Source organism: Hydra vulgaris, chromosome 07 (assembly GCF_038396675.1).
Source record: "Hydra vulgaris chromosome 07, alternate assembly HydraT2T_AEP".
Classification (NCBI taxonomy): Eukaryota; Metazoa; Cnidaria; class Hydrozoa; order Anthoathecata; family Hydridae; genus Hydra; species Hydra vulgaris.
Genome location: NC_088926.1, coordinates 32,192,335 through 32,210,866, shown reverse-complemented (window position 1 = coordinate 32,210,866; position 18,532 = coordinate 32,192,335). Strand labels below are relative to the sequence as shown.

The 18,532-nt window shown below is 27.1% G+C and overlaps 3 protein-coding genes across 4 annotated transcripts; 1 reads left to right on the top strand and 2 right to left on the bottom strand.

Moving 5' to 3' along the window:
- Positions 1-555: 555 nt before the first annotated feature.
- LOC136082157 (uncharacterized) lies at positions 556-2,287 on the top strand. The gene is made up of 2 exons (XM_065800693.1): positions 556-882; positions 968-2,287. The coding sequence occupies exons 1-2, from the start codon at positions 561-563 to the stop codon at positions 1,504-1,506; spliced, it is 861 nt and encodes a 286-aa protein (XP_065656765.1). The 5' UTR covers positions 556-560; the 3' UTR covers positions 1,507-2,287.
- Positions 2,288-3,841: 1,554 nt separating this feature from the next.
- Positions 3,842-7,707, bottom strand: LOC136082414 (uncharacterized). 2 transcript variants are annotated; one of them, XM_065801649.1, is made up of 6 exons: positions 5,874-7,707; positions 5,650-5,750; positions 5,282-5,443; positions 5,021-5,203; positions 4,293-4,425; positions 3,842-4,205 (listed from the first exon to the last, which is right to left on the bottom strand). In XM_065801649.1, the coding sequence occupies exons 1-4, from the start codon at positions 6,643-6,645 to the stop codon at positions 5,192-5,194; spliced, it is 1,047 nt and encodes a 348-aa protein (XP_065657721.1). In that variant the 5' UTR covers positions 6,646-7,707; the 3' UTR covers positions 3,842-4,205; positions 4,293-4,425; positions 5,021-5,191. The 2 variants fall into 2 exon arrangements, with proteins under 2 accessions (XP_065657721.1, XP_065657720.1); XM_065801648.1 differs by lacking the exons at positions 3,842-4,205; positions 4,293-4,425 and having other exon boundaries at positions 5,109-5,443; positions 5,874-7,704.
- A 2,823-nt stretch (positions 7,708-10,530) lies between these two features.
- LOC136082699 (uncharacterized) lies at positions 10,531-16,225 on the bottom strand. The gene is made up of 3 exons (XM_065802119.1): positions 16,217-16,225; positions 12,531-12,866; positions 10,531-12,033 (listed from the first exon to the last, which is right to left on the bottom strand). The coding sequence occupies exons 1-3, from the start codon at positions 16,223-16,225 to the stop codon at positions 10,531-10,533; spliced, it is 1,848 nt and encodes a 615-aa protein (XP_065658191.1).
- Between the last annotated feature and the right edge of the window lie 2,307 nt (positions 16,226-18,532).

The window sequence follows — 18,532 nt, the reverse complement described above, 5'->3', positions numbered from 1 at the left end:
CGTCGTCGTAAACGGCGCTTTTGATGTAAATACTAAACTCGCTAACTCAACTTTAATTATTTCAATAAATTCTTTATAAAACTATCAGATTTACATGGCTAATGTTTGAGTTTGCTAATGTTTTAATGTTAAGGAATATTAAATTAATAATTGTTATATATATATCTATATATATATATATATATATATATATATATATATATATATATATATATATATATATATATATATATATATATATATATATATATATATATATATATATACATATATATATATATATATATATATATATATATATATATATATATATATATATATATATATATATATATATATATATATATAGATATATATATATATAAGCAATACAAGTTATACACAAGTTATATATATATATATATATATATATATATATATATATATATATTTATATATATATATATATATATATATATATATATATATATATATAAAACTCGTATTGCTTACAGCTATATAAACATTACAAATTAGTTTTAAAGTAATTTCATTTGTGTATATAATTATAGATTAAATAAATGTCTTGTGAAACAAATGATGTTCTTTCTATTTTGGATGTTGAATGTTTTCAAAGTGATGAAATAAGTATTTTACTTGAGGATTTTGAAACCGAATTAATTATTAATGAAGAAAATTTTGATATCTCATCCTTCGACGAGAAATTTTTTTTTCTTCCAGAGTTCGAAGAGCTTGATATGAAAAAAATAAGTTCTGAATTAATGAGATGTGAAAAATGTAAAAAACATTGCAATACCAAAAAGTATTATGATAATCACATCCTTAAATGTGGTGAAATCCATTCAACTAAATCATTTTCAGAAGGTAAAGCAAGCTCTAAAGGTAGTATACCCAAAGTGTGTTTTGTATTTATATGGTTATGAAAAAATAAAATTATAGTTCCTTTTTAAAATTTTTTGAAATTTAGATATTCTCAATGATGATGTGCAAATAAAGCTTTTAGAGAAATTCCCGGTATACTTTTGGGAATCGATAAATGAAGCTTTTAAAGATGAATTTTTCAACATGTCAGAAAAAGGTTTTGTTACTCCTGGCAATATTTCTGTCATGGTTGCTTCTAAACTGCTATTTCACAAAAATGAAATAGAAAAATTAGTTGAACATTTTAATAGACTTCTATCTGTTGATATGTTTGCAATTTCAAACGCATCAAGTAATACTCCTTGTTCTCGTAATAATATATGTCAAATGGTTAATAAAATGAGATTGTCAGCTAATTTGAAAACTGAATGGAATAATATTTTAAAGTTAATAAATATTGAAGTTAGTGAGATCCATATTGACATGTTAAGAGTATTTGTGTTAAACAAAATGTATGAAAAATGTTTATTATGGAGAAATAAAGAACTCTTTGTAACTGATGAGAAAATGTTAGAATTAAAATTATCTTTAAGAGAGGAAAAGGTAGTAATGTATGTTTCTGGATATATTGTTTTTTTTTGCTGAAAAAATACAAAAGAAACAAATCACCATCATCTTTAATTGTCTGCTCTGTTATAAATTCTTGGCAGTTGTCAAACAACATTTCTAATGATGCTTTATTGAATAGCACAAGATCGTGGATTGACCGAGTAGATCGAGGAGCATTAATGCATGTGAATGATGAGTTTTATTTGTTTATATGCCATGTTGAAAACATTGCAAGATCCATACTAAATAGGAACTTACTAGTGAATTAAAAATGGCAGGATCTTAGAGATGTATTAATGTCAAATTTCCAAAAAAATGCTCAGTTAGATGTTTCTTGGTCATCACTGACTCGAAATCTTGAGAATTTAGATTTATCTCAACTATTAAAGTTAACAATCTTAAAAAAGTGGATATCAATGCGTGCTCGTTCCTTTTTAACAGCTTGGATTAACGTGGTAAAGCATATAAATAAAGGTGACATTTCAAGTCAAGGCGAACCGAGACTAAGAAAAACTCTTTTTGTAAAAAGAAAATAATTAAAATTATTCAAATCTTGCCAAAGTCAAAAAGCGAATTTTTAGTAAGAGATTTTAGAGTTTAGAAAGAGATTTTTTAGTATTTGAGTTAGGTAACTTCCAGGAACGTTCTAAATTAAAAACTTTTGTTCGTTTATATGTATGTCTCGTTAGAATATTTTTCAAAATGTTATGCTGATTTTAACTCGAAGACCAAAATAACCTGGATCCGCCTCTAAACCAGTGAACATTTTAAATATTTTTTATAAATTATAGTTTGTTTAGAGTTATTAGCAATGAAGTAAAGATCAAAATTTATTTATTTATTATTAGCCTCATTTTTTCGATGCTTTTAAGAAGGGCCGCCGAGAGGAGGGGGGGGGGCAAAAAGAACAGTTTGACCCGGATGGTAGTTGTACAAGGGGTGCCAAAGGAAAATGAGATACCTTAAAAAAAAAAAAGATCCTACACTAATAATATAGAAAAACTTGGATAAATAGGGGCGCTAATCAGGGTTGCTGTCTCAGGTGTCGTGACGGCTCTCGGCGCCCCTGATATTAAGTACCCATCAATTTTGCATTACACAAGAATACATTATCAATTTTTTTTGGCCAAAGTTAAGGGGGCATCCATAAACTATGCACACAGTAAAAGCCACTGATTTTGGACCCCCTACCCTTGTATGCTGACGTTTTAACAAAATCAATACACCTCCCATTTTTCTGTTTTTATTAAAAGATCGCCTTGCCATTTATTACGAAGAATCAAATTTTTTGAAAAGTTTATGAAAAAGACTTTACTGGGCCATCCATAAAGGTTGCGTGGGGAGAAGGTGTTTGGTATAAAAGGAGGCGAGGTTTTATTAGTATATGACGTCATTTTATAGAATTTTTAATTTTAATAACATTACAAACTATGTAGACTTGTACTTTTATGAAGTTATCGTTAAAGAATTTTTTTTCCAAAGTGTTGCAATAGTGTCAAACATCAATGTTGTCTGCTATAACTTTCATTTGCACGTTTAATGTTCATGTCATAATATGGATAAAAATAGTCTTATAAATTTGCTTATAAAGTCTTATGAGCTTAGGGGCCATCCATAAAGTACGTATGCAGTAAAACCACTTATTTAGAATCCCCTCCCCCCTTGTACGCACCTGAATGCTTTTAACGACTCCCCCTCCTTTTTCGAAAGTACGCATTATTTATTACAAAATCAAGACCTCCTCCCTTCCTTTACTAACGCATCAATATTTCAAAACGTTTACAAAAAAAACTGTTTCTCTCTTAATTATTTATAAAGAAGTGTAAAAATCAGTTGTGACCGAAGTCAAATAAAAATAACATATCTTTTACACTCGCGAAATTCAATGTCTTTATAAGGAAAAAAAATCAAATTTAGGAGAGATAGAGAAAGAGAAATAGTCAAACCGCGTACGTACTTGCTGTCTTCAACATCTCTTTCCCCCTTATACGCATTCGTACGTTTTTGGGTTACCCCCTCCCCCCATACCTGCGTACGTACTTCATGGATGGCTCCTCATAACGCTCATCAATAAGAAAAAAACCGATTGTCATAGAATATTTAATTAGATTTTTTTGGAAAAAAAAGGAGGGGGTCTCATTTTTATGACGTTTTTTTTTAAAGAGAAGTAAAAAAAGAGAAAAAAGAAAGTAAGAGGAAAAAAGCCCTCCCAAAATTACCACCTCTAGCTTAAATGTGAGGGCAACGAGGTTGGCAAAATATTTTTTTACTATTAAAGTTTGAATCTTCCTAAATTTGAGGGGATTTTCAAACTAACTCAAAAAGTTAGTTGAAAAAAAAAAGTATATTTAAAAAGAAATTTAAAACTAAATTTCTAAAAAAGGAAGAATTACAATTCATTGAATATATATACAAATTTTAAAATAAATAAAATCAATATTTTCTCGGCTTTTTCTTTGGCAGATGTATTGTGTCAGTAACATCAATCTTTAGACCTTCCTGAAATCTTCCTCTATAATTTCCATTTAAGGCTCGAATAAGATTGTCACCGGCAATATTTAAACCTAGAAAGTTACGATTAAATTCTTCTAAACAAGGATTTTCGTTTCCTCCCCCTCTTCTTCGCTGCTTGGAAAAATATTCCTCTATAGGATCTTGACTGAACTTTTCTGAAAGTAAGTACTCTGCACTTTCTTCTTGTAAAAGAGCTGAACCAAGTTCAGTAAATGAGTGCACTATTTAAAAAATTTAATGAAATTGATTTTATTAATCAAGTAATAGAAGTACAAGTTTATGTTTTGTTCATATTAATCAATGTTTACCTGTAATTCTGAACCCTTCTAGGGTTTGTTTACTTAAGTAAAGTTTGGCTTTTTCTTTTATCGATAAATTTTTAACGTTTTGACTGGCTTGTTCCCATTCATTTAAAAATTTAATAAACGTTTTATTCAACCACTGTTTAAGAAACAATATATTCATATTGATTATTTGTTAATAACATTAACAGTAATAATAACAGGGTTGCCACTATAATTTAAAAAAACTTTCCCCTAGTTTTCCGAGCAAAGAACCTTTTCTCTTGAGTTAAGCTTTTTAAATTCCCTGACTTTTCCGTGACTTTCCATATTATTTCCAGTTTATCCACAATATAGTCATTTTCCTTATTTAAACACAATTTATTTATTTGACAAACTAAACATTTTACAACAACAGCTACACCTTCCAAATTTCTTATTATATGTATTAACAAGCTTTTCTCTAAAAAAAATGTATTGTTCAAATTTAAAAAAAAACAACATATTTTCCCTGAGTTTTGCTGAATTTTATAAAAAAATATGAAAATTCCTGAGCTTTTTAGGTTTTCCTGGGTATTTCCGGTTTTAGTGGCAACCCTGAATAATTAATAATAATTATTAGCATAACATTAACATAAACTATTTTTATTACTGCCAGAAAATAGTCACAAAATAATAAAACCGGAAGAATAAAACAGTACGAATAAAACAGTAAACAATTTAAATAAAAAATCTTTAATTAAGAAACATTGTACCTCAAATCTTTTATCCAAATGTGTTTTGTATAAATCTAAAGCCGGTTTTCTAGTTTTATTAAATTGCCATGAAACATTAAGGCAATCAAAGAAGGTATCAATTAAATTTATAAACTTTTGTAGACATCTTGTTTCAGCTTTACCCTGCTCCTCCAAAATGTGAACAACAGTTTAACTTAACACCTTAAGCATAAATATATAATTTAACTATTAAAAAATATTGTACTAATTTAAAAATTTATCTGCTATATGCAGTCTAACCTGGGCAGCTAAATTAACACGCATTCTAGATTGTGGAGTTAAATGAATATGCTCATCTCTGAGTTTGTGTCCCAATCGTAGACCAACAGCATCATGAAACATGCCCAGATCCCATTCATAGACATTCATAATTTGAGACCACGTTATAAACTGATCTTCAATCTGAAAAAATTTTTTATATATAAATTTTATATTTATAAATCATATTTTCGAGCCACTATACCAATTATCACAATTACCATAATGATCTTGAGCATCTTTACCTGATTATCTACCTTATAATGATCTTGAGCATCGCCAAGGACCATGGCCCTTGGTATCCCCCCCTGCTTCTGCCGCTCCTGGTTAGCACTACAAATTAAACTTACCATTAGATTTAGAGAATGTTGGTTCCAATGAGAGTTTTCCAAATTATTTCTAGTAGTTTTTATCAAATGAGGAACATCACAAAAAAAGTAAAGTTTGCGAGCTAAAAGATATTATTCAAACTTGTTGTGATATTTAAAAATATTTCAGTTTTTTAATTAATAACATATTTTTTTCAAACTAAAAGCAACATTTGTACATTGAAAAATAGTAATTAAAACTATACTTGGACACCAAATATTCCATGTCCAATCCACAGTAGTATCCTTAACGTTTTCGTAATTCTCAGCAAGATGAATTTGAAAGAACTTACGATTTGGGGAAGCACCATCTACTATCATAGAGCGAACTTTAAACCCAATACATTCAAGAATGCGTGTTACTTCCCAAGCGCAATTAAAAATTTGATCACTATTAAATCCACTAGATGCAAAATGTCCAAATGGATAGCAGAGAGATAAAAATATTCCTCTCACCATGAACACAATAACATACTTTGCCAAAGTTGTACAATTAACACTTTTATTCCCTTCAGTTTTGTTTTTAAACTCATCAAGAGCATCATTCAATGAACCCATTTCAGTCAGGCCAACTATTTTACCAGTTGTTGTACTGAATACAAGACCACTCTTGATTTTCATCTCGTCAAATACTAAAGACACATTTTTTTCATGTTCTTTTAAATTTTTAATATCAGCATTCAAAATTAATCGAGAGATAACATCTGCATTGAAGCCACATCCTGGATCTGTAAAATTTATGTATTTTAAAAGAGTATTTTTACATGGAAGGTACATAAACTCTGACTGACTTAAATGATTGTATGTCTCAGGACTTTGTAGATATATGCTCAAACACCATCTAATAAGAACTGGGTGCCATTTTATAGACCTCTTATCTTTACGTGAGACCTGAATCTTCTGTTGTTCCCACAATAAATATTGGGGGGAATTTTCACTGAAAGGATTGTTATTTTTCTCTATCAAGCATTCTTCCATAACTTTGTGTGTCTCGCCATCAACAATTAGTCCTTCTTTTTTAACCAGCTGATTAATTCGACACTGGAGGTGCAAAGATTTGGTTGCTATTTGTTTTTTATCATTTTCCAAGATCTTTATTTTGAGCAACAGTTCTTCTTTGGACGTATATCAGTCATTTTTCTTATTTGAAAACCTAGAAGTATTTCCGCTACCCAATGCATTTTTGTTCTTCTTTTCTTTTACACAAAATTGTATTAAATTTAAGTATTTTCTTAATTCCTAACAAAACTCACATTTTGATATAGTTAATGGAATTAGAATAGGACACAACTTGTGTCTAAAAACTGTACAATCGGCAACTGATTCCATATAGGTAGTCTCTATTTTAAAGTTTTTTTCAGAACCGAAAGAAGATATGTAATTTTTTATTAACTCTTATTATTCACAGTTTGCGTTGCAGACATTGGATTGAGTTATAAGACTGAAGATTAGATTAAAACTTTCTACTAGGAAAAGCTTGGGAAGATTTTTTAGAAGACTGCAATCAGATTTTGAAACACATTTTCCATTTATTTTTAGATCCCATTTTTTATCATGAGCTACATTTATTTGTTTAAGGACTGAATTATCAGCAGTTACTGAAAGATGAGAAAATATTTGAAGGGAAGAAGACTCATCACAATAATATTGAAAACCAAAACTAAATCCAATATCAATCAAAGTTGTTTTTAATAACTTTTTGTCATTTTCCAATTCTTTTTTCACTGATTTTTTGTCACTAAAACATAAAATGCAATTATCTGCATGTGGAGAAAATTTGAAAGGATCTTTAGTATCACAGTGGCTGTTGCATTTATTTTTTATATGAAAGCATCTCATATGACAACTGCGACACAAATATTTTGGATGAATATCAGTTTGGTCATTATCCACTAAAATATTATATAGTTTTAAAAGTTCTTCTTTGTAAAAATGAACTGATTTTGGTTCAACATATCCAACGCATTTTTTGATTATTTGACCACAAGTTCTACACATTTTAAACAATTTTTTTTTGTGTGATTCCATTTATTCTATATAAAAAATTATTATATTATTAATAATAATTATGTTATGATAATAATAACAGAAATAATAACAATAATAATAATAACACTAATAATAATAATAATAATAATAATAATAATGATGGTAATTTTAATTTTGAATATTAAGTATATTTACAAATTAACAAATTATTAATAAATTGTATTTTTAATGTATTTGAAATACATTAAAAGTATATATATATATATATGTATTTATATATATATATATATATATATATATATATATATATATATATATATATATATATATATACATATATATATGAATACATATATATATATATATATATATATATATATATATATATATATATATATATATATATATATATATATATATAATATGTTAAATATTTCTTAAATTTATGTATGTTTACAACGTGACGTTGTAAACATACATAAATTTAAGAAATATTTATTAATAACTATGCACGTTGAACTGTATAGTTATTAATAACATAAAGTAAATTATTATTATTAATATTATATTATATTATTAATATTATATTATTAATTATTAATAACAATAAAGTTATTATTTATCATGCAATATTACACAATAATGAATGCGTATTTATCGAGACAAATAAAATAAAATGGTGCCGTTAAAGTTCATAAAAGTTGGGTTTTGAGAGAAACTTTGAGCTTGATGAATGGAGATGAATGGGGGTGAATGAAGCTAATATATATGTTAAAAGGTATTTTTAACATTGAAAAAACAAATAAAGTTTTTTTTATGAAATGGTAACACTTAAATGTAAGTTTTTTAGGCGTGTGACGGTATGTACTTTTATTCTAACAGCTAACAGCAAAATCATCTTTTTACTTGGACAAACCAGCCTCATTACCTAATTTATAGAACTAACTTTTTAACAACATTCCAGCTATTTTCCAAGCAATTTTTTAGTAAAATAAACATTAAGAGTCTGATTAAATTATCAATATCTTAAGAATCCAATATGTGCTTTGGTATGTGCTTTGGCGTAAACACTTGGCCATTTTTTTCAAAAGTCGTTTAAAAGTCAAAATTTTGAATTTCACGCATAGTTTTTGTGACGGCATTTGGAACCTCTGATGTTTTATTTCGTTGCACTTCCATCTCTAATACTTTCATGGTTAAAGTTAGTTTTCTATTAGCGCTCAAGCAACTTTTATATTAACATTTATTTTTTTTTTTTTTTTTTTTTTTTTTTTTTGTGTGTGTAATTTATTTTCCAGAATAATATGAACAAGGTAAATTTACAATGAATATATTACTGGTAGGACTTGAAGATCACATGATCTTATCATGAAGCCCTTTACAATCTATATATAAAGAAGGTCATACATTAAAAAATTACATATGCGTTATAATACTCTTCAGATGTTAAGCAAGTTTAACATAATATTTTATAATATGGGTATATAACATTCTCAATATTGAATATTATAATATAAAGTATTCAATATATTTTGTATAAATTATATTCTTCATACAGTAAACAAAAATAATGTATTAAATCATATAAACTTGAAATACTAAAAATAGATGAATATATTTTGTGTTGAAAATATTATTTTTTTTAAATTCTTTTTAAAGGAAGGAAAAGACCACTTGAAAGAAAAATCGAAGTTAGGTAATACTATTTTATTCCAGAGAAATGGACCACGATAAGAAATACAAAACTGGTTATTTTTTGTTTTGCAAAATGGCTCTTGAATAGTTTTACTACAACGAAGTTCATATTTGTTTTTGGGTTTCAAATTATAGAGATTAGTAAATACACTAGGAGATACATTTTCTTTACATTTAAACATAAAACATAAAATATTAAAAATATTTAGTTCGTATATATTTAAAACTTTCATTTCTATAAGAAGTGGTGTTGAGCTTGAAAAACGATTTGCAAAATTAATTATGCGAGCTGCGTGTTTCTGATGCTGATAGAGAGATTTAAGTTTGGTTTTGTGAGCGCTTCCCTATATAATATTAGCATAGTTTACATGGCAATGAATAAATGAATAGTATAGTTGAGTTAGTTGTTGTTTATTTAGTATATATCTAGCTTTATATAGAATTCCAATGCTTTTAGCAACTTTCATGGAAATATTATCAATTTGTTGATGCCAAGATAAGTTTTCGTCTATCATGACTCCTAAGAATTTTATAACTTTTTCTCTTTTTATGATTGTATTGTCAATTAATAAATCAGGCAAGATATTTTGGATTCTCTTTTTTTTAGAGGTTGGGTAAAAAAGTAAAAATTTTGTTTTATCTGTATTCAAAGATAATTTATTTTTTCTAAACCAATATGATATTCTTTTTAGTTCATAATTCATTTTACTAAAAAGTATATCTATGTCTTCGTGCGACTGAAATAAATTCGTATCATCCGCAAAATTTACGGTCGTTAAGTTAGAAGCTTTGTAAAGATCATTTATGTATACTAAAAACAACAGTGGCCCAAGTATGGACCCTTGGGGGACACCACATGTTATATTCGTTATTATTTGCGATGAGGATTCTTTATTATAAACAAATTGTTTGCGATTACTTAGGTAGCTTTTGAACCAATTTAGGGTTTTATCTACTACACCGTAGCTCTCCAGCTTTTTAATTAAAATATGATGATTAACAGTATCAAAAGCCTTTGACAAGTCAATGAATACGCCTAGTGTGAATTGAGAATTCTTAAATGAGTCGGCAATACTGCGCGTTACTTGGAGAATAGCGTGTTCAGTAGAATTATTTTTTTGAAAACCAAATTGATTTTTATAGAGGAGTTTATTATCAATAAGATGAGTGTATATTCTGTTATACATTATTTTTTTCCAATGTTTTTGAAAAGACTGGTAGAACTGAGATAGGACGATAGTTTGTTATATTTGTATGATCACCTGTTTTAAAGATTGGAATTATTTTTGCTATTTTCAAACTATCTGGAAAAGATCCTTGAGTAATAGATGCTTCAAAGACTTTGAAGAGGATATCTTTGATCACATTAAAAGAGTCAATTATAATATTTCCATTTATATCATCAGGCCCAATTGCTTTATTCCTTTTTAATGATTTAAATGCTATTTCAAATTCATAATAACTTAGATTTGAAAAATTTATAGTTGAACTTGGTGACGATATAAATTCGTCAACAGAGTTGTTGCCTACATAAGGAATCTTATTTGATAGGTTATTTCCTATTGTTGAAAAAAACTTATTAAATTCGCCAGCTATTTCACTTGAATCGGTAACTAATTTATTTTCTACTTTTATAGCATTCGGCATCGAATTTGTGCTTGTTTTATGTTTGCCAGTAATTTCTTTCATTATTTGCCAAACCCGCCTTGAATTATGTTTGTGTTTCATAAGCAAGTCAGAATAGTAAATTTGTTTTGCTTTTTTGCGGAGTTTTTCAAATAGATTTTTATAAGCTGTGTAGTTATTTTTATGTTTGTCTGATTTATTTTTAAGATATTTAACATAGAGTTTTTGTTTTATTTTTGAGGATTTTTTTATTCCTTTAGTTATCCAAGGACAAGAAATGTCTTTGGCGTTAAAAATAATTTCTCGTAACGGAAAATTTGCTTCGTAGATTTTATAAAATATATTAAAAAAAGATTTATAGATGATGTTTATATCCTCATTAAAGTTTATATAGCTCCAGTCTTGATGTAAAAGTTGCTGTTTAAATAAATTTAGGTTATTGTTGTTATAAATACGTTTTTTTATTGTTACTTTTCCGTGCGTATTTGTTTTGAGGTCAGCGCCTAAGCAGAGAAAAATTGGAAAATGATCCGAAACATCAGTTTTTACAATACCTTTTTTGAGCGTTATATTGAAACAGTCATTGGTAAGAACGTTGTCAATTAAGGAGGATGAGAACTCTGTAATTCTAGTGGGTTTATTTATAATAGGTACTGTTCCCGTTTCAAATAAATGGTTATAAAACTTTGTAATGTTTTGTTTTTCATTGTACTGGAAACAGTCTAGGTTGAAATCCCCTAGTATATAATTTTTTTTCTTTTCATGACTTGCTTTTTCTATTATATTATGAACAAGATAACTGCTTAGGTACTCAGTTCTTCCAGTTGGTGGCCGATAGCAGCAGCTCAGTAAAATATTTTTAAATTTTTTGTTTAATATTTCAACCGTTAAAATCTCAATATTTTCATCAGAAACACTCATTTCGCTTCTAATATTATACCCAATGTTTTCTTTTATGTAAAAAAGAACTCCTCCTCCACACTTATTAATATTACGCTCTAAAAACACTGTATTAAACCCTGTAAGATGGAGATTAGAGTTTGATTTTAATTTCTTCTGTACACCAAGTTTCGGTTAAACAAATAACATTAAAAAATATTCCGTTTGACAAATCATATTTAAAAAGCTATCAAAATTCTTTTTTAAACTTCTGATATTAAGGTGGATTATATTAAAATAATCACGATTATCATTTTTTAATATGCTTTTAATTTTATCTGGATAAAAGTAAGAGCATTCGAATTTTGATCCATTAATCTCATTAAAATAATTAATATCTGGATCAGATTCATAGTCTAAATTAAAAGTATTGGTTTGAAATAAATTCGATACTTTTTCAAAATCATTCTGATAAGTTGAATCCATTTTGTATGTTTTTTTTATTTCGAAAATATTCAAAAGTTTTTATATGCATCAGTATATATGTATGCACACATAAATGTGTACATATTACATACATATATACTCGTATACATAAAAACTTGAAATTTTAATTTTTTTTTTGATAATCAGATAGTCTTTTTGAAAGACTTGGTGATTAATTTATTATATACCACTTTGGCAAAATGACCTGACGAACGTATTTCTTTGGCTTTAATAAATAATTGCTTACGAATGATGGTTGTTCGTTCACTAAAATCTTCATTGATGTAAATCTTTTCGTTCCATAGTTTTAGCTTTTTGTAATTTTCTAGTATATTTTCACGATCTTTATAATCTAGAAATTTAACTACAACAGTTCTTCTTCTTCTTATGCTGCCGTCTTCGTTTTCTTTCTTCCCCGTTCTGTGCGCGCGTTCTATATGTATTTCTTCGTTTATATTTAGTTTTTCTTTTATTAGTTTTCTTACTTTCTCCTCGCTGTTTTTCCACGTTTCCCCTTCAGTTTCCTCGATTATTAGTTTATTAGTATATGTTTATTATAGTTTTGGTTATTAAGGCTCATACTTTTATTATGGATTAATCCTTATATAATTGGCTTCCATTTAGTATTATTAAATAATGTTGTTATATTATTATTCATCTTTATAATGAAAATGTGTGTACACACATAAAATTAATAAAGTTTATTAATTTTATGTGTATGTTTATTCACATTTTTATAAAACTCACAATGATCTTCAGCCTCTGAGCACTGCTTTAAATACCTCAATTGTTTCTACAACTAAATACGAGCCTTCTTTTTCTACTATAAATATAATCTCATCTTCCTTTTTTTTTTGTTTTTTTTTGTTTTGTTTGTTTTTTTGAGGTGCCCCAAGAAGTCCTAACGGTTTTGTCACAAATCACCGCGGAAGTGCATTTAACCGGGAAGTTCACGCCTCCTTCCTTACCGTGACGCGAAAATTGATCCAGAGCTCCTTTCGAACCTGGATCTCTTGCTTATAATAAAGCAAGCACTCTTACCACTGCGCCACGGCCGCACAAAATTAGTTCCACCCGGGCTTGAACCGGGGACCGGGTTAGGCGAACGTGATTACCACTACACTATGGAACTGTAATAGTCTTAAGTAATAAAATTGTTCTCTGCAAAACTCTTTATTAATAAAAACTGTGTCAATGTTAATTTCATTAGTAGGTCCACCGATTATTCATTTTGATCCCAAGGATTATGTCATAAAGTGGTTTGGAACTTGATATCGCGATGTTAATTGTGAAGCCTTGGCGTTAAAGTCTGTCAATGAAAGTGAATCATTTTGGAAGATATTTTTATCAAACTTTTTCAAAAAATTTTCAAATTAGTGCACATTAATGAAACTTATTTAAAAATAAAGTTTTACATTATTGTTTAAATATACCATTGTTTTTTGATTACTAAATGACGCTTGATTTTAAATTCAACTCTTTATTTTTCGGTGGCACTCTCTTAAGAATATAAACGACCTCCGTTTGTTTTTTTACTATAGGGGTTTTACTATAGAGATACTATAGGGGTTTCTATTCCCTTGTTTATTCGTCACAAAATACGAAATCGATAATATTAGAATAAGCGGGAAGGTGAGTATAAAACATAAAAAAAACATCCCGCTACCTTTTTTTTCTACTTCTAGCGCTTTGTGCATACACTCATTAAATTAATAAAGATAAATCATAATATAACATTCTATGTATACTACATAAATACTATGTATGTATGTATTCATACATTTATGTATGCATGTATGCATGCATATATACATACACACATACATATATACATACATACATACATACATACATACATACATACATACATACATACATACATACATACATACATACATACATACATACATACATACATACATACATACATACATACATACATACATACATACATACATACATACATACATACATACATACATATTAATATTATTATTTATTTCGTCATTTTACACATTTTACAATGTTATCTATAAATTTAAACAAATACATATAATTACAAGCTGACTGGGGACTGACAAGTAGAAGTCAAAGTGACTTATTATCAAGCCCCTTCGTGAAATACTGAAAAATACAATAAAATTTTACATCTTTCAATATTATGTAAAAGAGTGAAATTAATAAGTTTGAAAAAAAATAAAAATTTAAAAGTTAAAAAAGAATTAAAAGTTAAAAAAGAAATTAAAAGAAATAAAATAAAAAAATAAGAAAAAAAATAATAATAAAAAATAAAAAAATTGATAAAATTGAAAAAAATTATTAAAAATAACAAATAAAAAATTACAAATCGGTATATATGCGTATACATATTCAATACAATATTAAAAGAAAAAGAAAAAAAAATTACAACCGGTACATATGCGTATACATATTCAATACAATATTAAAAATAAATAAAGTGCATTAAAAATAAAAAATACAAAATTATTTCAATTTTTTAAAAAAATGAGAGAATGTACATAATGTTTAAATTTAGTAAGTGTTTCTTTATAGTTCTTTTAAATGTATCAATAGATTTCATTTTTTTCATATTTTTGTCAAGAACAGAATTCTACGAGCGTGGTCCCCGGCATATAGTCGAGAAGTCAGATTTTTTGAGTGATGTTAGTGTGATGTAGTAATTACTCATTGAGTGTCTTGTTTCATATTTATGATTAATTCGAGTGAAACTTTTAAAAAAATATTTTGGAATCGTTTTATTTTGAAGTTTAAACATAAATAACAAGTTATGGTATATATTCAGTTCGTATACGTTTAGAGCATTTATTTCCTTGAGTAACGGCTCGGCACTTTCGTATCTATCTGCGCCCAAAACTAATCGACTTGCTTGCTTTTGTTTTGTATAAATAATTTTGAGAAAAGATGAATGATTGTTTGCCCAGGCAATATTACAATAGTTAATATGACTATGTATAAATGAAAAGTATACATTTTTTAAACATAATTTATTCAAAAGATGTTTTGTCTTGTACATAATCCCCAAAGTCTTTGAAACTTTGTTCTCGACTAGCTTTATTTGGCTTTTCCAATTTAAATGTTCATCGAAAATTATTCCGAGTATTTTCATTAAAAAAACTCTTTTTATTTTAATATTGTTAATTGTTAGTTCAGGTAATTTGAGTGGAAGGTTCTCGGATTTAGATGGTTTACCAAACAAAATATATTTCGTTTTTTTAATATTTAATGAAAGTTTATTTACTATAAACCACTCATTAAGATATATTAATTCTGAGTTTACAATATAAAAAATATTTTTTAAATTTGAGTCAAAAAAGAAAACATTAGTGTCATCAGCAAAAATAATATAGTTAAGTATTTTTGAAGACAAATAAATATCATTAATATAAATTAAAAACAGCATAGGTCCAAGTATTGATCCTTGGGGAACTCCGCAACTTATTGATCCAAATGGGGAACATGTTAAGTCATATGGTACTCCTTGTTTACAATTTTGTAAATAAAATTGCAGCCACTTTAAGTTGGAGTGAAGTACTCCATACATACATACATACATACATACATACATACATACATACATACATACATACATACATACATACATACATACATACATACATACATACATACATACATACATACATACATACATACATACATACATACATACATACATACATACATACATACATACATACATACATACATACATACATACATACATACATACATACATACATTTCTTAATAGTTTTTTATATTATTCATTTTATTAGGTTTTAAACTATGTTATGTGGAAAAACATGAAGACATCACATTGCAGTCTTTTTTGTTTTTCATAGGATCATAGTTAATACTTTCGTCATATTATTTCAATATGTGATAGTAAATCATTTAACCATTTTTTATTTTATAGTTAATAAATCCGTAGGCACCTTCTTAAAAACCAAATTGATGAGAACAAAAATATCTAGTAAATAGTGTGACAGAGTTCCAAATGACGTTTTCAGCATTTCTAATCCACAGAAAAGTACCGTTACAAATACTAAATAAATTAGTTATTGGTTACTTATGTTGCTTTTCTTTGTCGCCAGCTCCGCAGGAAGGGGATGCCAATGGAGGATACAATTTATAAAAAAATCTAACAAATTACGTAATATTGGACCAGAAAGGTTATATGTAGACGAAGCTTTTAAACATGGTAACTTTGTAACTTTATCTAACGGAGCAGAATCTAGTGTACTTTGTGTAACTTTGAAGAGGAATTTAACGTAGTCAAACTTTGAGTTTAAAAAATCTTCCACAAATTTACAAGCTATGTGATGTGCAATCGGCCAGGAATCCGAGCAGTAAAAACTATCCATCGATCTTTATTTGTTTGACAATAGAAAACAACATTTGAATTGAATTGCTAAAACAAGAAACTTGCCAATGGTGAAGCGATGATTCAAAAGATGTCACATTTTATTTTGTTTTTTTCCCAAATACAAATTAACAAATTTTCTGATCTTTTTAAGGGTGTTTGTGACTTGAATTAAAATTCCTGATCCTAAAAACAATACGGAGCATAAAAAATGTTATTTGTTTTAGAAGAAAATAGAACAAAATTGAAAGAAAAACCAAACTTTAAACTGTGCATTTAGCATGTCAATCAGTCAAGAAGCAAATAATTGTAGAAAAATTCTTCAAATCATGATGATGCTATATTATTCTGTACCACTTTGCACTGAGATACAGTAATGCAGTGGTACTCTCAGGTACTTAATACAAAGGCAGTGGGAATAAAAAATCTGAGCATATATATAGGGGAGAGTTGCCATAATTAATTGGAACACTTGCATTTAGCTTTGAAAAAAAAATTATGATTTTATTTTACATTTTTTTAGTAAAACGCCTTATTTTCTACTTTTGACACATTTTGAAAGTTATTCCTCAAAAATGCATGTGGACCATTGGTTTAAAGTTTTTTTGCGTCATTTTTTTTTTGGTGACCTAACTTTGTGTTCACGCTATATTGGTTGCCCTGGGTAAACCATACTGCTATAGGTTATACGGTTTTTGTGTTTAATTCGATGGGATTTAAAATGCAAAATAACAGTGTAAACTTATCTTAAAAATTGCTTCAAGCATGATATTGCAGTGATATAACAAAATAGTCAAAGTTTCCTTGATTGGAACTATTACTTTTTCCTTACTTAATCAGTAATAAAATCAAAGGGTTGAAGAAATAGTTCAAACGCAATTTAAAAATACTTCGTAACAATCATAAACCTTAAAAATAATACTTTATTTAGTGATTTTTAATCAATGAATTAAGAGAACGTCATGACAGTTAATGCTTTAATACATTTTTTTGTTTATAGACTTTCGGTTTGTCAGGGTAATATTAATCCTATTATAAATTTTGAATGAACTGTTTAAATTTTCAATGTAAAGATAAAAATCATTTAAATCAATTTTTATTGATTTTACTGGGTTTCTTTTTTAAAAAACAACCTGTTCTGATTAAGGAATCAAAGTGTTCCAATATAGGGAACCAATTGCCTTGATTGGAACAAAATGGTAGCTTTGCAAAAACAAAATTATTTTCAATAACGGTGCAATCAATTAAGTCAAATTATGGTTAAAAGTGTAGTAGGGTTGTCTGTTTGTATTAATCAAATCATAAATGTTTTCATTGTTAACCCATCTTTGGTTAACAAATATTTGTTCCTAAAGTGTTCCAAATAAAGCAACTCTCCCCTATATATATATATATATATATATATATATATATATATATATATATATATATATATATATATATATATATATATATATATATATATATATATATATATATATATATATATATATATATATATATATATATATATATATATATATATATATATATATATATATATATATATATATTTATGTGTGTATATATATATTTATGTGTATATATATATTTATGTGTATATATATATTTATGTGTATATATATATATTTATGTGCGTAAATATATTTATGTGTATATATATATATATATATATATATATATATTTATATGTGTATATATATACATTTATGTGTGTATATATATATATTTATGTGTGTATATATATATATTTATGTGTATATATATTTATGCAGTGCTTTTTTTCTCCTTGAACGCACCGGAACGGCGT